Source organism: Puma concolor, chromosome B1 (genome assembly GCF_028749965.1).
Source record: "Puma concolor isolate L17-30 chromosome B1, mPumCon1.1.hap2, whole genome shotgun sequence".
Classification (NCBI taxonomy): domain Eukaryota; kingdom Metazoa; phylum Chordata; class Mammalia; order Carnivora; family Felidae; genus Puma; species Puma concolor.
Genome location: NC_141670.1, coordinates 33,977,896 through 34,004,059, shown reverse-complemented (window position 1 = coordinate 34,004,059; position 26,164 = coordinate 33,977,896). Strand labels below are relative to the sequence as shown.

General features: G+C 38.4%; 1 protein-coding gene across 1 annotated transcript; it reads left to right on the top strand.

The window, feature by feature from the left end:
- The first annotated feature begins 1,655 nt into the window (after positions 1–1,655).
- ADAMDEC1 (ADAM like decysin 1) lies at positions 1,656–20,026 on the top strand. Its single transcript, XM_025932884.2, has 14 exons — positions 1,656–1,777; positions 3,751–3,866; positions 5,777–5,853; positions 6,794–6,872; positions 8,344–8,420; positions 9,438–9,624; positions 9,843–9,905; positions 10,804–10,875; positions 11,174–11,343; positions 11,702–11,783; positions 12,503–12,633; positions 14,089–14,266; positions 17,696–17,781; positions 19,324–20,026. Exons 1-14 carry the CDS (start codon positions 1,729–1,731, stop codon positions 19,328–19,330), a joined length of 1,374 nt encoding a protein of 457 aa, XP_025788669.2. The 5' UTR covers positions 1,656–1,728; the 3' UTR covers positions 19,331–20,026.
- The last annotated feature ends 6,138 nt before the right edge of the window (positions 20,027–26,164 follow it).

The following is a 26,164-nucleotide window of genomic DNA, read 5'->3' as shown; positions in this document are numbered from 1 at the left end:
CATTTAGGGGGTCAGTACCCGTATGCCCTGCATTGTTCAAAGGTCAACTACATGTTTTACTAGGAAATTTCTCTGAAAAAACAAACTGATGTTCAAAAATTTGTGAACAAAGAAATTGACATATATGTGATTTCAAATGGCATCATCTGTATAAAACATACAACTAATGATAATGACTAACTTGGGGGTGAGAATCATGTTGGAACTAAAATACTTGAGAACAACGTGTACGGAGGCAAGGGGTGGGTTGTGGTTAAGTGTTAAACACAAAAAGGCCTTGTGTTCTTTGATAGTGGAGATGTTAATTACGGTTGTTAAATTTTAATGGCAACCACGCTAGGATGCATATAGAATGTGGATCTTCTGGACCAGCAAAATGTGCATAAAATTACAGAGATTATTTAAATGGCTCAAAAGGATGTAAGAGGACATAAAAGCGTATAGACATAGAGAAGTTTCTACAAAACTTGCATTCAGGAGCTAGCAAGTTCCCAAACCTATTGGTGCAAAGTAGTCTCAGCAGTTAAAAAGCATAGCTTTTTAGATTGGGAAAACTATAAATGGAAATGGAACTTGGCAACAATTCTCTGAGAAGTACCAGGTCAATGGATACAAAGAATCTCACGTCGATTTCCCTATTTTAACTACATAATACCATTTCTACTGATGTATCTGAAAGAAACCATTAGAAACAGTACTCAAAGAAATACACGCAGAGACGTACATGAATGCAAAACTGCTTCATGCTATGCAAAAATATAACAGGTTCCCCAAACCCTTTCTTACTACAATAAGAACTAACAGTTATAAATTTTAATTTTCTTTTATTTCTTTTCTTTTATCAGTACATAGAAAAGAGGTAAAAATGCCACAAGGTTAGCAGAAGTCCTTTCTTGAGAATGAGCCATTGGGTGATCAATTTTTTTCTGCAATATTCTCTTGATATTTGTGACCATGAAAAAGCATTATTTTTGTAATCAGAAGTAGACGGTAATTTTTCTGCAGTAGAACTCATAGTATGCTGCGAGTGTACTTCATGTGCTGTATAATTTGGTTGAGTCTAACGCTGCCAAGGGAATTTACATTTGCACGTTTCTTTAAAGTCTTACGTGTATACGTGTGCATGCACGTGTGTGTGTGCGTTGCCTCCTACAAATTTTATAAGAAGCTTGGGGTAGGTGTTGTTATTAGCCATTTTCACAGACAAGGAGACTAAAAGATCAGAGATCGTAAGACTTTGCCTAATGCTTGCTGTAGAGCTTCTGTGTTCTCTGTGCTGATTTCTCAAAAATGTACACACCACTAATATATTTTCTAAATGTGTAGATCAATTTCTATAAGGATACTGAGCGGCAATTGGGATGGTTCCATGTGGCGAATATGCAAATATGTGCACAGGCATCCCAGTCTCAGTGGGTTCTTTCCCACCACTATAGGAGCATGAGAGCCAAGCAGATGTCCAGATGGAAATTCCTTCACAAGCTGTAACCACAGATATAAACACCTCTCTTAAATGAGGAACATTCTCATGATGTGGTCACTGCAATTTTTTCACCATTTCCCAACACCATTAGGAAACATTCCTCAATCTCACAGAGAGTACTTGAGGTTTTGTGCTTTTTTTTTTTTTCAATTTGTAAAGATAAGTAGGGGAAGATAAAGCTGGACAGCTGGGGAGACCACAGTTTCAGTCTGTGTGCGACTTCTCAGCTACCTGCAGTAGGCAACATGCCTTTGGTCCTACTTTCTATCCTCTGGCTCATCACTCCAACTCAAGGTAAGCACCAAAATACTGACATTTTATACAAAAGTCAAATTGCTTAATGCATTTGAAAGTACTCTTGAGAAAATAACATGCTCATATGACCCAAAGATCACTGCATTTTGCTATATTTACTTTATATATACTCCACGCTCATACTCAAGGTGTTATGATTGGTATAATAATTTCATTAGGATGCACCTCAAACTTTACCTCTTAGTCAATATGCTACTGGATCTATAATTTTATTTTCTAAGGCACACAGCCTAAATGACACCAGAGAATTAACTTCCAGACCAGAAATCAAGAATTTCCTCCCCATCTCCAATGTTATCTCGAATAACATTGATATTTTCTACCCCGTAAGGAGACAATCATTTATCCAGACACAATGTGACCAAAAACTGTGCTAGAATGGATAACTCTTAAGTAAAATTAGCATCAAATTAGACATAATTGCAGCATTAAGCAAAATTAAAAATTAATTGGCCAACTGAAAATTTACTAATGGAGTTAAGACTGAAATCTATTAAAATTTATTCTCTTCTAAATCCCACAACTCTTTACATTAATTGGATTCACATTCTCCATCGTTAAAAAAAATTCCTAGTAATAAATTTATAAATGTGATGAATCCTTTCTAAGATAGCATCGTAGCAGAACTTTGGGGACTGGCTAGGAGAAATTTTTTACTTGAGAAGTTTCCTTCCGGTTCTTCATATCATCCAGGTGTAAAATTGCTTGGAGTTCCCAAGGCCACGCTGTCTGTCAGTGGGAAACTGTCTTTAAGCACAGACATTCATCTTTGAAAATGGGAGCATTTAAAAACCAGACTGACCTTACATCGAACAATTAAAAGAAAAAGTACATACGGTGTATATGTCATCTTCCTAGACGGGCGCTACATAATTTGGTATATTTTATGTCATTCAATGTTTACACCGACCTCCGTTTTTTAAATAAGTAACCTGATTGGAAGGAAAAATAGCTTTTGCAAGGTCATTTGGCTAGGACTTAAGACCACATCTTTTGGCTCCAATATCCGCTCTAGGAAATGGTCTATGTAATATTATACCAAGTGTATCAAGAAGGACACTGAGTTCACTTAGTCTACTTGCTATCCGGTTTTCCTACTTGCTATCTGATGCTTTAAAGTTGCTTCGGCAGGGATCACCAAAACTTTGTCTCCCTATGAAATCTGGAGTCTTGAGGGCAAATGCTGATGAGACAAAGAACGTAACGGTTCATTGTTAGGCTGTGAAAGAAAATAGCGGTCAGTAGGGTCTTCCCTAAGAATGAAGTATTGTCTGTTTATAAAAATTTGATTTTTGGGGGGCGCCTGGGTGGCTCAGTCGGTTAAGCGTCCGACTTCAGCTCAGGTCACGATCTCGCGGTCCGTGAGTTCGAGCCCCGCGTCGGGCTCTGGGCTGATGGCTCGGAGCCTGGAGCCTGTTTCCGATTCTGTGTCTCCCTCTCTCTCTCTGCCCCTCCCCCGTTCATGCTCTGTCTCTCTCTGTCCCAAAAATAAATAAACGTTGAAAAAAAAATTAAAAAAAAATTTGATTTTTGGAAGGGGTAGTGAAACCTCAGAGGTTTCACCACAAAGAGAAAAAGACATAGAAAGAAAAAAGGAATCTCTGAGAACGCTGAGAGAAAAATCCTCAATTTTGAACCAGACTAGAGAAGAGAAGAGGAGGGAACTGGACTACAGGGAAGGATTCCTGGCTTCCATAATCTCCCACATATTGAGAGATCATCCAACGCATTGCCATATCTTTCCAGAATAGGTAGATAGAGCAAAAGAAAAATTCTTTGTTATCCAAGGTGATAAGGAGAAGGAGGAAGGCGTAACTTGTTTCTCCTAAGGTTTACTTTCTGGACGGGAATTCGGTCTTCCATACCATTTCAACAAAACCAACCAACCCAAACCAAAACAATACCAAAGACTTTAAATGTGTTATATCAATATTACCTCTCTCTCTTTCTAGCAATGGCCATAAAGCAAACACCTGAATTAGAGCTCTATGAAGTAGTTCGCCCTAAAAAACTACACATTTTACACAAAAGGGAGATACAAAACAACCAGACAGAGAATGGCAAAGAGGTAAGCAGTGTGAATGACTATGGGATTTTACAACGAACCAATTAAGAGCCTCTTCACCCATGGAAGTGATGTCTAATAGTTGACTTTTGAAGCCCATATCCACAGGTCCCCTTTGTCCAGGAAAGAATGCAGGATTTCTCAGAATGCTTTTACAATTAAGCTGTAAGAAGGGAGTTCACTGTTTCACTTGCTCAGAAAGAACAAAGCTGTTTGGACATCTCTCCAAATTTGGAGGATAGGGGGAGAGCATAGAAAGGCAGTCATTTCTAGAAGGTGTTTCTTACCAAGTTCACCAAACCTGTGTATTCCCCCTACCCTCACCTCCTGTCCCACTGAATTGCCTTTTCCATGGTCATCTTGTCTGTAATGGAGAACTCAACATTATCCCATTAAGTAGCACGATTTACAAAATTTATTAAAGATGGGCGCCTGGGTGCCTCAGTCGGTTAAGCATCAGACTCTTGGTTTTGGCTCAGGTTATGATCTCACAGTTCATGAGTTCCAGCCCTGTATGGGGCTCCATGAGGGCAGTGCGGAGCCTGATTGGGATTCTCTCTCTCCCTCTCTCTCTCTTACCCTCCTCCACTCATTCTCTCTCTTACTCTTTCTCTCTTAAAAATAAATTAATTAACTAAAAAAATTTTTTTAATTGATTAAAGACATTGACTCTTCGACTATTACGTTGTTGCAAATATTTGTAACTTTTACTTTTAAAATATTTTTTACTTTATTTAATTCTTAGTAGGTTTTTACCTGGTTTTCTTTAGTATATTTGGTTTGGTTTTAAAATAATAAAAATAGGGGCTCCTGGGTGGCTCAGTTGGTTATGCGACCGACTTCGGCTCATGGTTCATGAGTTCCAGCCCCGCGTCAGGCTCTGTGCTGACAGCTCAGAGCCTGGAGCCTGCTTCCGATTCTGTGCCTCCCTCTTTCTCTGCACCTCCCCTGCTCGTGCTCTGTCTCTCTCTGTCTCTCAGAAAAAGAAATAAATGTAAAAAAAATTTTAAATAATAAAAATATTACCTTATTATCATACCATTAGTGATCAGTTAGGATACATAGGACAGTATGGTCTATAGTAAGGCAAATAATAAATCCTTATCTTACATCTTAGAACTAGTTTAACCTGTGAATATTATTGAATATTATTGAATAATAATAATATTGAATATTATTGCCTATGTTGAATAAGTCTATTACTTATCACCATTACTGCGCTACTGGACTTTTTGTTATTCCATCTTTAAATTTTTTTTTTCAACGTTTATTTATTTTTGGGACAGAGAGAGACAGAGCATGAACGGGGGAGGGGCAGAGAGAGAGGGAGACACAGAATCGGAAACAGGCTCCAGGCTCTGAGCTATCAGCCCAGAGCCTGACGCGGGGCTCGAACTCAGGGACCGCGAGATCGTGACCTGGTTGAAGTCGGACGCTTAACCGACTGCGCCACCCAGGCGCCCCTGTTATTCCATCTTAATGTACAATTTAGGGGCGCCTGGGTGGCGCAGTCGGTTAAGTGTCCGACTTCAGCTCAGGGCACGATCTCATGATCCGTGAGTTCAAGCCCCGCGTCGGGCTCTGTGCTGACAGCTCAGAGCCTGGAGCCCGTTTCAGAGTCTGTGTCTCCCTCTCTCTCTGCCCCTCCCCTGTTCATGCTCTGCCTCTCTCTGTCTCAAAAATAAATAAACGTTAAAAAAAATTAAAAAAAATGTTCAATTTATGTTTTGTTTTATATATTTTGTATAGATAAAAGAATTATTTTATCCTATATGCATTTGTAATTATTCTTCTATGGATACCACATGTATCATTTATTATAATATAATATAAATTGATATCATTTTTATATCAGACACATAATTGATATCAGAAATATAAATTGATATCATTTTGTTATTAAATATTTTTAGGACAGATATGAACCTGAACTTCAGTATCAGATTACATTAAATGGAGAAGAAGTTGTTCTTCACCTACAAAAAAGCAAGTAAGTTGTACTTCCTGAGTCTAACCAATAGATTATATTAAGAGAATGTGGAAAAATACACCTTCTTGAGACTCTATTTCGTGTGATTTGAGATAGAAGGCATGAAGTATATTGGGTTTTAGATGTTATTAGACTGTGCTAATGTTATCTAAGAAGGTTGATGTTTTCTGAGGAAATTACATGCAAAGTATAAACAAAGGGAAGGACACAGATAATGCCTTTCTTCCTTCATACTTCCCCTGATTTACTGAAAATCTTACCCAGATAAACTCAAATCTTTGACGTGACCTCCCATTACTTTTATAAGAACATATGTGGGGCGTCTAGGTGGCTCAGTCAGTTGAGTGTCCAATTCTTGATTTCAGCTCGGGTCATGATCCCAGCGTCATGGGATCAAGCCTCGCATTGGGCTATGAGCTGAGCGTGAAGCCTGCTTGAGATTTTCTGTCTCTCTTCCTCTGCCCCTCTCCGCCTCTGGCGCTCCTTCTCTCTCTAAAAAAAAAGAACATATGTAGGAGTCATTCAGGACACACAGCCCTGAGATAGATCCCTGGGGATGGGGCTCTACCAAGTTCTACGTCTGTCAGTAAACTTCTCCCTGAATACAATGGTCTTTTATGCATATTTGTGACCCAACACCCTTCAGAGACCCTGTGGCGACTGTGTCTTTGCTGTGAAGAATCTAAAAATAACCCATTTGAGGATAGAGAATTTGCAGCTGAAAAGTATCTGGGGGTATTTCTTCCCTTGGATCTAGTGGGTATAACTAAGGCTTTGGTTGGCTTCAGCAGCAGAGTTCCAATGTCAGAAAAGAATCAGTGGGTCACAATGTTCTTTCTCATCATAGACATAATCATTCTTTTTGTGCTGCAATGCATTTCAGGAACATTAGCCCTTATTACCACCTTACGTGTATCATGCAACTTTTTGAACTTTGCAGACATCTCTTGGGGCCAGACTACACCGAAACGTATTACTCACCTGGAGGGGAGAAAATCACTACAAGCCCTCAGAACATGGTAGGTTCTGAATGCTTTCTGGGACTTTTTCTGGGATCTACTATTTATGTTGTACGATGCACAGATGCAAGGGCAAATAAAAAAGAAATCGAAGGACTAGGAACAAAGGTGCTCATCTATGACCAATGAGAGAACAAATGAAAAAATCATAGTCAGCTTTTTAGAAAGGTAAGGATACAGTAGGAGGCTTCCAAGTATTATATTTGTAGAAACAACTACCAGTCCACTTTCCCTTAGACCATCTTATCAAAAAGTTAGAAATATCTTCCCCAGTAGCTTCTTGAAAAGTCATGTAGCCATTTATTATTTCTGAACAATCTATGCATATATCCTGAGGTCAGTAATGGGACATCAATTGTTTAATTCATATAACACCTGGTTAAACCACCATGCTATAGATAATGCCAAGGCCTAGAGGTCAAACATACAAAATCAATGCCAAGGAAAGGGCAGGAAGAGAACACAGAAAGACTCAATCATGGAGTATTAAGAAGTTAAATGAGTTTCTAAGAGCCGCTCTCCTTGGGCACCCAAAATATGTCTCTATAAAAAGACAAAACTTCTGTAATAAAATGGTTCTTTGTTGCCTTCTCACATCAAAACTCTCCCTTCAAGGATATCTTGATTTTTGCTAATATTTAAATTAATTCAGGCTCAAATGTGAATGGCTGATGGCATATTAATTTGGTACTTTTTCCAAATCCTCTACAAGAAAATGTTTATGATGACAAGGTTTCTTCCAAATGCAAGAAAAACATAGATGGAATTTCAGACCCCGAGACCAGTTTATTTTGAACAAGCGTTTCTTCAATGGCTTTGTTGGATCGTTCTACATAAGGGACCCCCTACTTTGCTCATATGGAGCATGAACCATGTCTGAATCTCTAGTTGTAGACGGATTCTCTGTGGTTTTAATGCTGGTAAAGGGATCCCACTAGCACACAAATTAAAACGATGAGTTGGACCAGCTAACATGAGGGGCTCAGGAGTGGTAGTGTGGCTTCTTGAGGAGCCTGGTATCTAGAAAAATGCTTTCCTCATTTTATACACATGTGACACACAGTGTCTTAGGGACTCAGCACAGGGAAGCCAAATTCTCAAAAGTTGGTCCTCCAACTTGAGAGCTCTCTGGGAGCATCGTCGATCCCAGGGAGACTCGCCAGTGTCCAAGATGCAGTGTCCAAGTTCACCATGAGCCCACTTAGGTTCATACTCCCTGGACTTTTCTTTTGTGCCACGAGTGCCAGAAAGAGAACATCGCCGTCAAAGATGGAGTTTCCAGGGTGAGTAGTGGAGCAGTTCATAAAATCTCTGAAGTTCTCACTGTTTTTGTGTCTGGGAACTGGTCTGGCCACTGCCACTAGGTGAAGAACTTTCCTACATATTCAAATTAACAGCTTTCACCCCAACTGTGACACATTTATTCTTACAGTTTAAAAAAAATGTGTATATTTCTCGTTTCCAACTTTAGGAGCATTGCTACTATAAAGGACACATCCTCAATGAAAAGGATTCTGTTGCCAGCATTAGTCTTTGTGATGGGTTGAGGTGAGAGCCATTTGCAAAAATATTAAACAGCAAGCACCATTCTAATGGCACAGAACTGAGTCTTCCTGGAAATCATGTCTTCCTATCTTGGTAAAATCTCCTGCAGGGGTAAAACGCTATCAAAATGAAGAGTCAGGTATCACTCTTGGAATCATTTTGTAATCGGTTAAAAATTACGCTGAACGTAATTTGGAGAGTGTAGGTGTGCGCACGTGCACTTGTGCGTGGGATATTTCTGTTTGCAAAGATAATTCTTGCCAGTTTGGAAAAATTTGAGAAGTAAGAAAAAGCACCACCAACAACAAAAAAAATAATAACCACTGTCATTAACTATTTGTCATGCTTGCAGCCTTTGTGCATATAGACATATATTTTCATCACGTGATCTCACAAGCCTCTTCCCGTGTCACCCAATATCACCTATCACCCATATCACCTATCACCCATATCACAAGCCTCTTCCCATATCACATCTGCATTCATAAATGTAATGTTTGAGGACTATCTATGTTGTATTTGTCACATTCCATCATATGAATTCACTTTATGTTTCGGAATTGATTTTCTTCCCAAAAAAGAAAACTTCTCTAAGTTATTACTCGTCCCAACCTATTCCTCTGGCTGATTTGCTCATCATTTTTTCTCTTCCTTTCTCTTGTCAATACTCTTTTACTCCATCTTCCATTATATTCCCAGGAGCTTTCAAGAAATATTTGTTAAGTGGATAAATGAACTATGGACAAACATTCCCTGAGCTTATGCTCTGAATGTCAAATCCTCTGGGACAGCTTCATCTGAGCAATTCTTGTTTAGAATTTTCTAGTAAATAATATAGCCCTCGTTTGACGATTGACAAGTATGGATTATAATTTAAATTAGCAAAAGTCAGCTGGAAGGCCTATGAATGAAAACTGTGTGCGTGAGCTTAGGATTTAGGGAGAGGTATGCTCCATTCTGGTCAGTTTTGTGACTTTGTGTGGCAGAGAATCTTGAAATACGATTCTCTGTGTTTCACAGAGGATACTTCGCGTATCATGACCAAAGATACATGATAAAGCCTCTGAAAAGTACAGACCAAGAAGAACATGCTGTCATCACATATAACCAGGAAGAGCTTGACCTGGCTAATCACACCTGTGGTGTAAGAAGTGTTGGCAGGAAACAAGGCCATATTCGAACCTCTAGGTCACTCAATAGCCCGGAGGTAAGCGTAGCTTTCCTATGTCATCATTTCTTCCACTGTCTCAGCAATGATGTATGATATACCATTGTGTTCAACAGTTACTGCTATAGGTAAAGGCTATACTTCATTTACTTATTCTTTGATGGAATTTCCCCCTGGCAAAAAAAAAAATATTGTAAGTTTTTCCAGTCTTTAGGATAAAGATGGTTATTAATGATGTTATTTTACTCTTTGTAAAGCAGGAAGACTTTCTTCAGGCTGAGAAATACATTGATCTCTTTTTGGTGCTGGATAATGCCTTCGTGAGTATAAAATATGGGTGCTTCTGGGGCAGTTAGGTCAACTGTTAAGATTTCTCGAGGCGCCTGGGTGGCTTGGTCGGTTAAGCGTCCGACTTCGGCTCAGGTCATGATCTCACAGTCCGTGAGTTCGAGCCCCGCGTCGGGCTCTGTGCTGACAGCTCAGAGCCTGGAGCCTGTTTCAGATTCTGTGTCTCCCTCTCTCTCTGCTCCTCCCCTGTTCATGCTCTGTCTCTCTCTGTCTCAAAAATAAATAAACGTTAAAAAAAATTTAAGATTTCTTATCCAGTGAACACAAGCCATAAGCTATTCTAGCTGAAAACTCAGGCCCTGCCCACCTGAATGTCATGTCTTTTCCACCTGCCTTGTGGGCAATGGTTGTCACTTACCCACCCCCTTTAATATCCACCTGCTGCCAGTATATTCAGACATTGGAAGCATACTCAATACCAGATAGCTCCAAGAAATCAACTATAATCATGAAAAATTTAAAGAATGGGTTATTAAAATGTTTTTTAAATTCTCACTCCGTTATGTAAACATAAAGCAGATACAAAACTATATATATTTTTTATAAATTATATTTATATTTATACAAGTACTAGAATCTGTGATTCTGGCTTAGCCAATACTGCTTTATAATCAAATTTTAATGTTGTTGAATTGGTTAGAAACATTGAAATTGTTCATTTGATTTCTTCATCCTTACAAATGAAAACCACTGAACACTAAAGAATTCTTACGTTTAGAAAGAATTTGTTGAAACACAGAGTGTTATATAAGTCAGACATGAATGAATACACGTTTACTTATGTTGAAATTTGTAATTTTTCTTAAAATGTTAAATTCTGTGCCACATCCACTTTATTTTTTAATCGTGTTCGCATTTTGTATTTTACAGTACAACATATATAAGGGGAATCTAACTTTGATAAGAAGCTTTTTGTTTGATGTGATGAACCTACTCAATGTGGTAAGATATTTGCCCTGTAAACATGCATTTCCACATAGAAGCCTGGGGACTCGCCACAGAAGGAGTTTTCGCCAAAGAGGGAGTTGGGAGGGTCACAGTGGCTTGACATCAGCAGTTTTGGGAAACTCAGCGGGCAAGGATCAACAAGGTAATATCACATACATTGTAGCAAAGGCAACTTCTAGGATTTCTATTTTCAAAGTAGGATACACTTATCCATCAGTGGTGATCAGCACAAGATCTAAGATAATAAAGAAACCGTAAACATTTTCATGAAAAAAAGACGCTCTTCCCACAGATCTATAAAACAATAGATGTTCAAGTGGCGTTGGTGGGTATGGAAATCTGGTCTGACGCTGATAAGATAAAGGTGGTACCCAACACAGGTGCCACCTTTAACAACTTTCTGAATTGGCATCGTTCCAACCTGGAGAAAATGAAGATACACGACCATGCACAGCTACTCAGGTGAGCACGTGCCGGCCAGGGCAAGGCGTAGGTAGGCAGGGTGGATAGTTATCCCCAACGGCTCTTGGTAGAGGTTTCTGTTCAATGCTATCTCCCCAAGCCGTTGTCGGGGAACCTGAAGTTCTACCGTTAGGAATTCACCTGTAAGAATGTAGAGACCCATGTCAGGTCACTAAAATGGACTCCTGGATGTGGGATAACCATCTGTGATCGTACAATGCTGTGGAATAGCAGAAGACTTTCTGGGGCCTACTGAATATGAAAAGGGTAGAGAAACAGGAAATCTAGAGCATAATTGACAAAAGCTAATGGTTCCAAAGACTTACGTTGTGACAATATGCCTGTAACTTTCACACAGTGGAATTGACTTCACCAATCGACGTGTAGGAATGGCAGCCACGAATTCCTTGTGCTCCCCATCTTCAGTTGCTGTTATTGAGGTTGGTAAACTCATAGTAAGGCTCCCTGTGGTTCCGTATCCTCTATGATAGACCAGAATAATGCCTTCTACAGAGTTAGCACAACGAACACTTGCTGAGTCAGTAAATAAAAGTAGAAATTAACCTACTGGTAGATCATTACACTGAAGCTCCTTTAGATTATAAAATAGAATATTTACTTAGACTGGCCCTCCCAGAAGTATTCATTCTTTAGTTGGTATTAGGGAGTAAAAACAGGAAATTGGAACAGAAAGGGAACCAAGATGCCCTCTGTGGCCTGAGCCAACTTCAAATTAATCATCTTCAGTATCAATGGCCAGAGAGGTCAGTCAAGGTGCATTTTGGTGTCATGTGGCCAAGCATTACCAATGCCAACCATTCTGGCAATTGTTCGTGGAGGGCTTTGAAAACATAGTATTGTACCTCCTGTGAAGAACGTAATTACTTCAATTTAATCATGGTTTACCGAGAACTCCTTATTAGCTCAGCAAGTATTTATTGAGCACTGACTAGATGGTTGGATTCACAGGAGCCAACCAGTTCAAATGTCAGTTCAACATTTTACGATAGCCAATGGCAGGGAAAAGAGCTTAATGACTCATTATTTTTCATCTGTCAAACTATTTTCTTTAGCTAGGAAATAACTAAATATCGTAAGTAATAGATGTTTCTGGTTTTTTTTTTTTTTTTTTTTTTTTTTTTTTTTTGCTTCTTTCTAGGCTAAGAAAAAGAATAGTGTGTCTCTTGTAGGAGTGATGTCACATGAATTAGGTCATGTCCTTGGTATGCCTGATGTTCCCTATTACACCAACTGTCCCTCAGGGAGTTGTGTGATGAATCAATATCTGAGGTGAGACTTTGTCACGCTTGAGAAAAATATATATATATTTCTTAATTCTTAAATTTAAATATTTCTTAAATTTTAAAGGATTCAGATACAGTCAATATAGTGAATGGATTCTTGTGTTTTGGGGGCTTTTGTTTGTTTTGTTGTTTTTTTGTTTTTTGTTTTTTTTGTTTTTTTACTAAGGGCTGTGAATCCCATTAATTCACACTCCAACCTATTGATGCACAGGTTTTACTAGCTTATCGGGGCTCATTACTTCAGATTTCCAAATATGCCAAGTTAGAGATTATGAGTATGGTAACCATGTTATTTTAACTTAAAAGACTTTAATGGCCAAGATATGGGAGCAACCTACATGTCAATCAATAAGTGAATGCATGGGGCGCCTGGGTGGCTCAGTCGGTTAAGCGTCCGGCTTCGGCTCAGGTCATGAGCTCGCGTTTTGTGAGTTCGAGCCCCGCGTCAGGCTCTGTGCTGACAGCTTGGAGCCTGGAGCCTGTTTCGGATTCTGTGTCTCCCTCTCTCTCTCTGACCCTCCCCCGTTCATGCTCTGTCTCTGTCTAAAAAATAAATAAACGTTAAAAAAAATTAAAAAAAAATAAGTGAATGGATATATATACATACATATATATATACATATATATACACAATATAATGAAATATTACTCAGACATTAAGAAGAATGAAATCCTGCCATTCATGTCAATATGGATGGATTTAGAGAGTATTGTGCTAAGTGAAATAAATCAAACAGAAAAAGACAGATATCATATTATTTTACTTATAAATGGAATTTAAAAATCAAAACTAAGGAACAAACTAATAAATGAATAAACTAACAAACAGACAAAACCAGAAATATATTCATAAATACAGAGAACAAACTGGTGGTTGCCAGAGAGGGGAGGGGAGGGGGATGGGAAACATAGATGAAGGGGATTAAGATGTACCTACTTATTATTAGTAAATAGGAATATATTTTCTTAAAATATCTAAGTAAGATGATGACATCTAAGTAAGTAAGTCAGTAAGATGATGACAACATTCTTATATATCCCCATCACTAATCACTCCATCCATTTTTATGTTGTTATTAATTACCTTCTAATGCCAGGAAATTTGCAAGGACTTGGGATAGAAAAATGAAAAAAAAATACTTTGCTCTTAAAACTGGTCATGAATAGGAAGAGAAATATGTTCATAGAATTGGCTCATTCATCACTCTTGCCATTTAGGACAGTACGGAATCCACACAGGAATTTAAATTCTTCCAGTTCTACAAGCTCAGTCTAGGAAAACAATTTTCCAACTAGCCTAGTATTTACGCCCTTTTGCCCTTCACATATAACATAGTACTGTCCTAAACAAATACTGAATTTGGAATTTCCATTGAACCTGGGGATATAGTTAGACAAATCAATTTCTCACTATATATCATGACTTTTCTTCTGGTTACAGCTCAAAATTCCCAAAAGATTTCAGTACATCCTGCCGTGCACATTTTGAGAAATACATTTTATCTCAAAAACCAAAGTGCCTGCTACAAGCACCAATTCCTAAAAATATAATAACAAAGCCAGTGTGTGGGAACCAACTTCTGGAAGTAGGAGAAGATTGTGATTGTGGCCCTCCTAAGGTAGGAAAATATCCACGGTTTGAAATTTATTATAGAGTTATTGCAACATGAGAATTATGCTGTTTCCTTTTCCTTCTTTAAAAATGTTCTTTTGGAAAGTCTTTCTAAAGATAAGCTTGGCATCACAGTAAAAAAGTGGGCTTGTGGTTTTTTTTTTAATTTTAATTTTAATTTTATTTTTTTTATTTTTTTATTTTTATTTTTTATTTTTTTATTTTTATTTTTTATTTTTATTTAAAAAAATTTTTTTAACGTTTATTGATTTTTGAGACAGAGAGAGACAGAGCATGAACAGGGGTGGGTCAGAGAGAGAGAGGGAGACACAGAATATGAAACAGGCTCCAGGTTCTGAGCTGTCAGCACAGAGCCCGATGCGGGGCTCGAACCCACAGACTGTGAGATCATGACCTGAGCCGAAGTCGGATGCTTAACCGACTGAGCCACCCAGGCGCTCCTGTCCTTGTGTTTTTAATACCGATTTTAGACATATTTTGAAAGGCATTTCAAAAGCCAGGATACACTTATGACATGATTATATAAAGCTCAATGTAAAGAAGTAAATCATTAACTATAACATGTCATTTATAATCTTTCCTAGATATATTAGTCAGAAATCCTTAAATCACCTCAAGTCACAGTTGATCATTTGTTAAGCAAAACCAATTACAGATCTAGACGTAACTTCTTTCCATAGAGAGAGCTGGCCTTCACTCAACAAGCCAGTGTATAAACCAAGCAGTAAATGAAACAGGGAAGGAAAAAGAAGAGAGAGAGAAAATCGCATAAGCCTGTAGAAAATTAGCTGTTAATATAAAATGTCTGAGATAATTACTATAATTCTGCTAATCTTTACAAAAATCTGACCCCTGTCGGGCATCAGTGTCTCTGAAAGAATATTTGCCAGCTATACCACATTAAATCCCACGTTCCATACATAAACATGTTCATAATCGCCCTATGCCTCTGCTATTAATGTAGACATTTTAAGCTGTTGAATTACATTAGAACATTTCATGGTGTAACAATCATTTGTAAAGGATATTATAAATATTCTTTTAATTGTAATGAGAAATGAAATTTTACAAATAATGTGGTGCTTTATAATGAGTTAGCTTTAAGTTTATCTCATTCCCACCTTGCTTACACTCCAGTAAACCTGCTTGGGTAGAAGACAATTGAAATCATTTACGGTCTTAGGTGCTTCTAATGTCAGCAGGTGCATGGCATATAGTCAGTGCACACAGACAGAGAGATGAGAGAGAGAGAGAAAACACTGTCTATATTATGTGAAAGATCTAATATTCTTTAAGTGTATCAGCCAACTCCTATATTGTTTCCATTTTGTGTTGATTTTCTTCCTTAGGAGTGGAATACAACTAGGAAGTCAAGCTTATGAACAACTGAATTTTTCAACAGCTGTTTTCCTACCCAAAACATAGTATATAACCTTTATATAGTATTTTTTAGTGAATAGTCCTATTTTCTATGATCTAATATGCTATTTCACTGTTTTGATCTACATATTTAAGCCTTTTTCTAGATCTTAAAAATAACCATAATATCCATTGGTCTAAATATTATCACAGCATCCTGCTATTTTAATGACTGTGACTATGCAATGTATTTTAATACCTTCAGTGGCGAGTGTGTTTACTTTTTCTTTTTAGTTTATTTATTTATTTTGAGACAGAGAGAGACTCAGAGAGCACAACTGGGGGAGGCAGAGAGAAAGGGAGAGAGAGAGAGAGAGAGAGAGAGAGAGAGAGAGAATCCCAAGCAGGTTCCATGCTGTCAGCACAGAGACCGATGTAGGCTCGAACTCACCAACTGTGAGATTATGACCTGAGCTGAAACCAAGAGTTGGACACTTAACTGACGGAGCCACCCAGGCGCCCCAAATGTGTTGATTTTGGGGGGTGGGATTTGTGTAGTCATTCCTCAGTGTTCATTCTTCCATATAATTCTTGGTATTTTGTCAGTTTTCCCACAAATAGAATTGGGATTCTGATTGAAATGCATGAAATTCGTATTTCACTCCGAAGGCCACTGCCACTTCCACAGTATTATTGTTTTAGACTAGTTGCGTTTTGAGTTTCTCGGGACAGTTAAATATAAAGTTCTTCTTGTAGCTCTTACTTTATTCTGAAAGCTTATTCTCAAGGATTTTCTATTTTTCTTTTTTCTATTAGTATGTGTAATGTTTACTTTTTTATATTAGGTGATTTATTACTTTTTTAATGTTATTTTATTATCTTAAAGAGCTATCTTAGTGACTCATCCAATGTTTTTAGAGTTGATTCTCTGTTTTTTACCAGGTCAAATATTTTATTACATACAAGGGATGAAAATGTGATTTATACTTTCCAATTATTGTTACATTTTCATATCTTTTCTTTCTCTCATAGCATGTCAGAATTTCCATAAAAATATAGACTATCAATAATCCATGTCTTAACTGTTTATTTTATTGGATATATTTTTGCTATTTATCAGATAGATTTTCCTTCTTTCTAAATTATCTTTATTTTCTAATCTTTGCCACCTATCACAATAATATTAGTTTTTTTCTACCCTCAGTCTCTTAATATGATGGATTATATTACTTTATTCTGTATAGTTGAGGCACCCTTGTACTTTTGGTGAAAAAAAAAACACCCTGCATCGTTGTAATGGAGAGTTATTATATTAATAAACTGGTGTTTTACTAATATTTTATTCAAGCTTTTGTACTTCTATTCGTAAATGAGAATTGGGTGTGCATACGCGTGTGTGTACGTGTGTGTGAGTATTCATTACCAACTCTCATTACCAGAATTATGGAGGCTTAGTAAAATAACTTGAGAATTAACATTTTTTCCCCTACCTTCAAATAGTTTGAGTAGTAGGGAAGTATTCTCCCTTGAAGTTTTAAATTAACTTACACGTAATACCAGCTAGACCAAATTTATTTGTGGTAATTCTTGGAGAATTCTCTTTTTGTCCTTTTAAGAAGTGATTTTCATTGGACTTAACATGTTTTTCTTTTTTTTTTTTTTTTTTTTAATTTTTTTTTAACGTTTATTTATTTTTTGGGGACAGAGAGAGACAGAGCATGAATGGGGAAGGGGCAGAGAGAGAGGGAGACACAGAATCAGAAACAGGCTCCAGGCTCTGAGCCATCAGCTCAGAGCCCGACGCGGGGCTCGAACTCACGGACTGCGAGATCGTGACCTGGCTGAAGTCGGACGCTTAACCAACTGCGCCACCCAGGCGCCCCTTAACATGTTTTTCTACTATGACATTTCCTTGGTCATCTCCTCTGTAATTTGTAGAGCAGAGTAATTTAGTTTAAAAAGTGAAATTTCTTTGCCATCTTGTACTAAAAATTGTATGAACCTAGTGTGTAGGAAGAAATGCTGAACCAACTTTCCCTGTCTGTGTGCTTTAAAGAAATGTTCCAATCCTTGCTGTGAGGCCATGACCTGTAAATTAAAATCTGGAGCTGACTGTAGAGGAGCCACTCTGAACCATATCATGTAAGACCCTTTTTTTCATTCTCTGTTCCCAAATATGTTCTCATTTTTATTTCAGAGTTGAGAAAGATGGGCCACTAAGTTCTATAGTACAAGAAAACACAACTCACTTTATATTTTCGTTTAATTCATTTGTTAAACTTTATTTTATTTATTTATTTATTTATTTATTTATTTATTTATTTTATTTTTTTTTTTAATTTTTTTTCAACATTTATTTATTTTTGGGACAGAGAGAGACAGAGCATGAACGGGGGAGGGGCAGACAGAGAGGGAGACACAGAACTGGAAACAGGCTCCAGGCTCTGAGCCATCAGCCCAGAGCCCGACGCGGGGCTCGAACTCACAGACCGCGAGATCGTGACCTGGCTGAAGTCGGACGCTTAACCGACTGCGCCACCCAGGCGCCCCTTATTTATTTATTTTTTTACTGCACATTTTTCAAATGACTCCATTTCAGAAAGAAAAAAAAAAAAAACCCACCATACTGAACAAAAACAACTTAGGGTTTTATGTCTACTAATATACTAATGAAAAAAGTGGCTATGTGGTCATCTGGGGGTTTAAGACGGCTTCAGTCTATGCTAAAAACTATGAATTTCTCTTAGGTAGTGATGAGTTTAATACAAACTAAGATGAGAGTAAGAAAAGTTCATTTTTAAGAAGCCTCTTTTATTCTTGGTAAAGAGCGGATAGTTGTAATTTACAAGGTAGTCTGAAAATTAATAATATTTAAGAACATACTACACCATTCGGTGATATTTCTTTGAAGGTGTCTCAATAAGCTATAATCCACGTATTATTTTTGTGTTTTATAGAACCCTACGTGAGTTGGGTTAGGGAACCCAACTGGTCCGACTGAATATGGTATTTGTTTCAGTGAAAAATAGTCCCTGAACAATGAAAAAATCATAAATGGGGAAAATCTCAGGATAAAATACATGGAAAATACTAATCCTGCCCACCCCCTTCCCTGAGTCTTTTCTGGAGTTAAACCTGTGGAGAGATTATAAAGGGAATAATCAACTCAGACACCGTCAACTATCACTTCCTTAAGAAAAAAAACAGCGAGGTTCTAAGATCAGGAACAATACTCATTTCTTTAGCCAGCCTCATTTGACAAAGGCCTGCTCAACCTGACATGTGATCCCCTCGGCAGGGAGTTCTGGAAATCATGCCCAGCTTCTTATACTGTCACAGGACCAAAACCTTAGCATCGCAGAAGATATCCATTCAACTCCTTAGGGACTTGGGATGCTAGGTGGGCATGTTCCATTACTGGGAAGATTGACCATCTATTAGCATGGAAAGGAAATTGGGTTTGGAGTCAGGAAACCATTTTTCTTAGTTCGGCCCCAAACTAGCTGTGGGACTTCAAGCCTAGTTACTTCATTTGTTTTCTCACCTGTGAAATGGGCCTAATGCTGTTCTCACTCAGGAGGGTCGTTAGTATTACTTACATTTTATAAATGTTAATTATCAATGTTACATAATATTTTATAATTTATAATAACCATGATTTCCAATTTTTTTTCTTTTAAGCAGACAGTGAATCAAAAAATCTCCTTCACTGAGATGCTACTTGCCGGGACAAGAATCAAGAGATCTAAACTCACCAGAAATCTTGTGTATTTTCACTGTTGCATTTAGATATATTTTGCTTTCCATTTGGAATTGTACTTCCTCTATTTTTATCAGCCTAGCCAACAGGTAAATAGAGGAATTCAGAGAAATTGCCTGTTTTCTAAAGCCTGATCTTTGATGTATTTTTAAGGATGGTGAGGCTAACTCTGCTCTTTGGGGAACAAAAGAAATTAGCCTTTGACCAAAATGTCTCAAGGTGCCGCCGAATTAAACAGGCTCAATTAAGAACTGTGAAGCTACAAGTGACTGACATTTTTACCCCAATCTCATTTTGCTTGTGTAGCCCATGGCAGAGCAAGTCCACTCGATGAGAGAAGCTTTGGCAGAAGAAGGGAGAACAGAATTCACGTGTCATTTTATTACCCTTCAGTGTTCTACTTATCTTGTTCTTAGAAGTGTGGTATTTGTCCATATCATGTCAAGACTAATTACATAGAAACATATTGCATTTTATCGTGTATGATCCTTTCTCACCAGCACATGTAATGCTAATTTTGAGAAGGCTTCATGCTCACATTTTGATTTACTATCAAAGAATGTTTTATTCATCCATTGATGGAATATACACCTTACTGTCAATGAATAAAACCGCAAATGTTTGAGACTTTTCTGTGCAGTCATTTTTTTTAAGTTTATTTATTAATTTTGAGAGAGAGAGAGAGAGAGAGAGAGAGAGAGAGAGAGAAAGCACACAAGCAAGGGAGGGGCAGAGAAAGAGGGAAAGAGAGAATCCCAAGCAGGTTCTGCACTGTCAGCACAGAGCTGGACGCGGGGCTCGAACTCATGAACCAGGACATCATGACCTGAACTGAAACCAGGAGTAGATGCTTAACCGACTGAGCCACTGTGTGGCGCCGCTTTGTGGTGATTTTCAAGCATGAGTATTTTCAACCTTCCGTGTAGGTTTGCGTTAGGTGTTAAAGCCTCACATATTTAGACTATTTTTTCCTACAGTCCTCTAACAGTGTTGCCATAGATAACCAGGCATCACAGTGTGGAGATGAGATGGGGAGATGTGGAGATGAGATGAAGGTCACATCATCTTTTAATGTTCACAGTGAAATGACTTGAGGTCAGCCACGTGAGATTGGACTTCTTCCTGAGGTTTCTGTATTCAAATGCTTTTTAACAGTTACTCCAAACATTACTCAAAATTCCACTGATGCTTATACTAGGAGAACAAGAATTTAAACACACTTCTAAAGATTGAGCTTTGAAAAGAACAGCTTTCCGGAAAGCCCTGCTTACTGGTGTTGACTGTCTTGCCATTATTGGTGGGTTTGGCATTAGCTGGGCTACAGATAAAGCTGCATGTGCGATATCACTGAAAGCCATGAAACAGTCCCAAGGCATGAATCGTCCATATTTTCATTGTCCTCTGGTCTGATACAAATTTCCAGCCAATTCCTCCAAGGCCAAAAGGGTTTTTTGTTTTTTTTTTTGGCATACTTCCCTCCCCTACCTCCTATTCAGGTAAAGGTTTCTTATAGTAAAACTGTCTGAGCTGCAAAAATTATAGACAGTGCCATGCTGGAAACAGTGAGTAGGTGAGTGCCAACTGTTAGATTTTCGGGACTATTATGAGCTGGTTATGAAACCCAGTCGTTACTCAAAAGCAACCTGTATAACCGTAACTGTATACACCTGCTCCATGTTCAGTGATGTCATACTGGTAGCTTGAGATGGACTGTGGTGGGAAAATTTTATTACAGAAAGAAGCAAATGCTACGAATCAATTGATTTGCTTATTGTTTATACTTAAGAAAGTGACGCAAAAGTGTTTGTAATGCAGAGTGAATTTTTAAAAATGAGTCTTTGTAGCAATTATGATGTGAATCATACAAAAACCTGAGATAATGCTCTTTCAGTATTTGAAAACGATTGTCGAATTTGTTGCTCACATCTTTGACATAGGAGTGAAATTCCAATATATATCTTTGTCGTTTTGATTTCACTCATTTGCAGCGAAAGCATTCTGTGAGAATCAAATGATTGTATGGAATTTACAACAAAGAATTATATGTTTTATTATCTTAAAATTATATGCCACATATCCTTTATATGAATAACATTTATAGTAAACATATGTATTTATGTGCATACATGCATTTGTTATTCCAGAGAGTCAATTATTAAAAAGTTACCAGCATGGGCGCCTGGGTGGCGCAGTCGGTTAAGCGTCCGACTTCAGCCAGGTCACGATCTCGCGGTCCGTGAGTTCGAGCCCCGCGTCAGGCTCTGGGCTGATGGCTCAGAGCCTGGAGCCTGTTTCCGATTCTGTGTCTCCCTCTCTCTCTGCCCCTCCCCCGTTCATGCTCTGTCTCTCTCTGTCCCAAAAATAAATAAACGTTGAAAAAAAAAAAATTAAAAAAAAAAAAAAGTTACCAGCATACGACTGATGAGAGGACTTAAAACAAAGTTTTTAAGTCATATACATGCAGCCATTTCTCCAAAGCACAACGGTGTATTCAGAATGGCCAGGTCATGGAATAGGTTGGATTCTATTAGCCTAGAAATATGATCACCAACCCTACTCCAGTCTTTTCTACCCTACCGAGTAAATCCAGGTACATAATCGGGTCCTTGTCTCTCTTTTTTTTTTTTTTTTTTTTTTTGTCCAAAAGATCCCTTGTGTTTTTCTGAAATTTGTTTTAATCAAGGCTACTCCAGCCTATACAACATGGAATTATATCTATAAATCTCAAAGACAAGGAGTCAGGATTCTGATTCTTTTCCACCTTCAAAGAATGTTCTACCGCAGTTACTTGAGACAGTAGAAGATAGGTGGGCTGGGGAGTGAGGTACAGAGGGCACTTTCAGATTCTAATTAGTGGCATCCAAGCGTCAAAAACTGGTGGCATCCAAGCGTCAAAAACTGGATGGCTCAGTCAGTTGAGCTTCTGACTTCAGCCCAGGTCATGATCTCCTGGTTTGTGAGTTCAAAGCCCTGCATCGGGCTCCTTGCTGACAGCTCGGAGACTGGAGCCTGCTTCCGATTCTGTGTCTCCCTCTCTCTCTCTGCCCCTCCCCGACTCATGCTCTGTCTCTCTCTCTCTGTCTGTCAAAAATAAATAAACATTAAAAAAAAAAAAAAAAACTGGTGTAGATCGTGGGGGAGGGGCAACACCTAACTACAAGTGGCTTCAGTGTCTGAGTCCCAAGCCCCAGCCTAGTGCCAAAGACCTATTACATTATTTTCAACTTCTTAACGACTCTGCATTTGTCATGAAAAGATACGCGTCTTCAGAGAAATGGCCTGGAGGTCTGGGCAACTTTCAAAGCTGTGCATACCTGGCAGGTCATCAAATAACCAGTTTAAATGAAACTTTTTCCATTGAATTTATCAGGTATCATAGAACTATTCAGAAAAAAAAAAAAAGCATCGCTATAATAAAGACTTAAATAACTCTTTTTTTGAAAACCTCCAGATGGTTGACATATTGGTAGACCAAACATCTGAATAGTTTCCTTTTGGTGTTTGGCAACAGGCAAACAGTCTAACAGTTGAATGTGATGTGTTCTTATCATCTGGAAATTACTTTCAAAAGCAGAATTCTGTTTCCAACCACAGCAAAATCAAAAGACTACCATATATCTGCTCCGCGTTCTAAGTTTTTCGAAGTATGTTTACATCTTTTACCAAGTTTGAGTCTTAATGAAAACATTAAGAGATAGGCATAACGAGTGGTAGTGTTTTCATTTCATAATGGAAGAATCTGTGGCCAAATAGGTTGTTAAGTGATTTATCCAGGGTTCTATAGAAAACATACGGAAGGCGCACAACTCACTCCAGTGCCCTGAGTCCTGAAGCAAGTCATTTACAAATAATTTAGGCTTCTACTATTTTGTTCTCCATTCTGATGAGGTCATCTCTTGAAATGGTGGAACCTCACGTCTTACAGCACTTCATTTATTGATACTACAATATGTCATAAATCCTAAGAGAAACCAGGATGGTGTTGGAAAGTGCACATGAGCACAAAGGACAAATGTCTATGAATAGCGCTCAGTAATTTGCTTTCTAAAGACACTGATTGCTTCCTTCCCTCCCCACCCTTGACTAAATTGCCTGGCGCTAGGACCGTATTTTTATTTTTTTCAAAATTTTTAATGTTTATTTGTTTTTTAAAATGCATGTTTTTTTTTTTTAATTTTTTTTTTCAACGTTTATTTTTATTTTTGGGACAGAGAGAGACAGAGCATGAACGGGGGAGGGGCAGAGAGAGAGGGAGACACAGAATCGGAAACAGGCTCCAGGCTCTGAGCCATCAGCCCAGAGCCTGACGCGGGGCTCGAACTCAGGGACCGCGAGATCGTGACCTGGCTGAAGTCGGACGCTTAACCGACTGCGCCACCCAGGCGCCCCAAATGTTTATTTGTTTTTAAGAGAGGAAGGGGGGAGGGCAGAGAGAGAAAGAGACACAGAATCTGAAGTAGGCTCCAGGCTCTGAGCTGCACAGAGCCCGACATGGGGCTTGAAGTCATGGACTGAGAGATCATGACCTGATGTTTAACCAACTGAGCCACCCAGGGGCCCCTGGGAGTTTATTTTTAAAGTGAAAAATATGGATTCTTGAAATTTACATATAAAATTGATAATATAGTAAGAGAAGAAAACTGAATTCATACAAGGATAAATGTATACTGTTTAGTCATTGAAAAACACATGTATTCAAATAGTTTCAACCCTAGTAATAAATAGATTTGTTATATAATGGAAGCTATTTGAGCTAGTATATATCTAGTACATTATACTGAGTATATTACTAAGTAATTAATGAATGTAGAAAACAGGTAAAACATAGTTATTTTTCTCCCTGGAAAATTTTTTTTTTTCATTTTTTAAAATGCTTATTTATTTTTGAGAAAGAGACAGAGTGCGAGCGGGGAAGGGCAGAGTGAGAGGGAGCCATGGAATCCAAAGCAGGCTCCAGGCTCCAGGATCTAGGTAGGCTTCAAGCTGTCAGCACAGAGCCCCACATGAGGCTCAAACTCATGAACCACCAAATCATGACCTGAACCGAAGTGGATGCTTAACCGACCGAGCCACCCAGGTGTCCCTTTTTTCTCCCTGGAAAATTTTAACTTTGTGAGAACAATGTGCAATCCACATAGCCTAGAAGAGTTGAGCTTCTGGAGGAGATATGGCTTGACCTAGCTGTTGAGGAATAACACGATTTGAAAAATCAAAGTGACTTTTGGGGGTGTTGACACAGTTTCCAAAAAGGAGTGCAAACTTAGAGACAGAAATGAGAATACTAAGCATGGGACAAGGAGGAACAATGTGTTCCCTCCTGGCCCATTTTCATCGTGGTCTTGAGTAAGATGCCACAAGGCAGAATGTAGAGTTAGGTGAGCCACGGATTGTATTTAGGATCCGTTAGGCAGGGAACAACATTTATTCTAAGTGCCAACAAACACTACATTAGGTTCTGGCAACCCATTGCCTTACTTAATTTGCATCATACGCATTCCAATTTCGTCATTTTTACATTTTGCAGGTGATCACATTAACATTCAGAAAGATTTAACCAACGTCACACAGCAAATAAATGGGTAACTGGGGTGCACCCCAGATATGGCATTCTAGTTCCATGGTAGCTTGCTGAATTTTCAGGACTTGAAAGTTATTCCTTGAAATTTATTGAAATTTATTTATCGTGTATATTAGACTTTAATAATAAAGTGAAAGAATAGTTAAAAATGTGGCATGAAGAAAATGATCCACGTATTTAAATAGTTGTTGCACCAAATCACCTTTTCAGTGTTTTGTAGAAATTTAGAAAGACAAGATAGCAGCATATAAAATATTTCTGTGCAGAGGATGATGACTAATTATACTTTTTCATCCATGAAGAGGCAAACAAAGAAATAAGGAGTTAGATATACTAAGTAGCTTTAAAGGCTTTAAAATATTTTTTCCCCTAGAAATCAGGAGAGAAAAGTAGGTTATTATAATGTTTCTTCTAATCATCTTATTCCCTATAGTAGGAAAGGGATTTAAAATGAACAGTAGAAGCAATGGCACTTGGTCCCTGAGGGTCCCCTCAGTGTTGAAAGGCATCCAGGTACTTGGGCCTGGATTTCATCCAATTCCTAGGATTCTCTGGAAACGTTCATGTCATAACAGCTGACCAGGAGAAAAGTAGATCTAAATGGCTCTTCATTCATACCATAGTTTTTTGTATGTGGTTACTTTCTTGGTCTAGAAACAAACCAGCAAAATGACCTTACTAACTTAACTAGACTGGATGAAAAGAGACCGACCTAAGCAACCCATAGACATCCCTAGAGCCAAGGGACTTATCAGTTGTGTGTGTGCGTGCATGCACACAGGCGCATGCATGCATATGGACGTGTGCGTGTTCTCAGAGCATTCCATTCAAACATGGAAAGATCAGGACACAGCCAGACAACGGAGAACTGAGGGACAAGCTGTCCCAGGACATTACGGTGAGTGAAGACCACAGAAATGATCAAAGCAGAGTACAGTCACCCATGAGAAGAACGCAAGGGCCACGTGGGGCCAGGGAAGGGAAGTGGCATTGCTGTAAAGATTTTACTGATCAAAATGATTTCCTGTGGATGGTGACAGATGAAGAGAGTCCAACGTACAAAGACAGGGAGAGGTTAAAGAGAGCTTCCTGACTCAAAATGACACTGCATAGCAGATAAGGAAACAAAGTCAGAGACAAGGCAAAGACCTTTTGGCAAAGGAAGTTGTATGATAGATAGATAGATA

Bases quoted from the DNA above. Each gene is read 5' to 3' on its own strand.
- ADAMDEC1 (XM_025932884.2), top strand. From the start codon at position 1,729: ATGCCTTTGGTCCTACTTTCTATCCTCTGGCTCATCACTCCAACTCAA. The intron at 9,906-10,803 runs GTGAGTATAAAA...TGTATTTTACAG, and splicing joins TGGTGCTGGATAATGCCTTC to TACAACATATATAAGGGGAA. The intron at 14,267-17,695 runs GTAGGAAAATAT...TGTGCTTTAAAG, and splicing joins GTGATTGTGGCCCTCCTAAG to AAATGTTCCAATCCTTGCTG.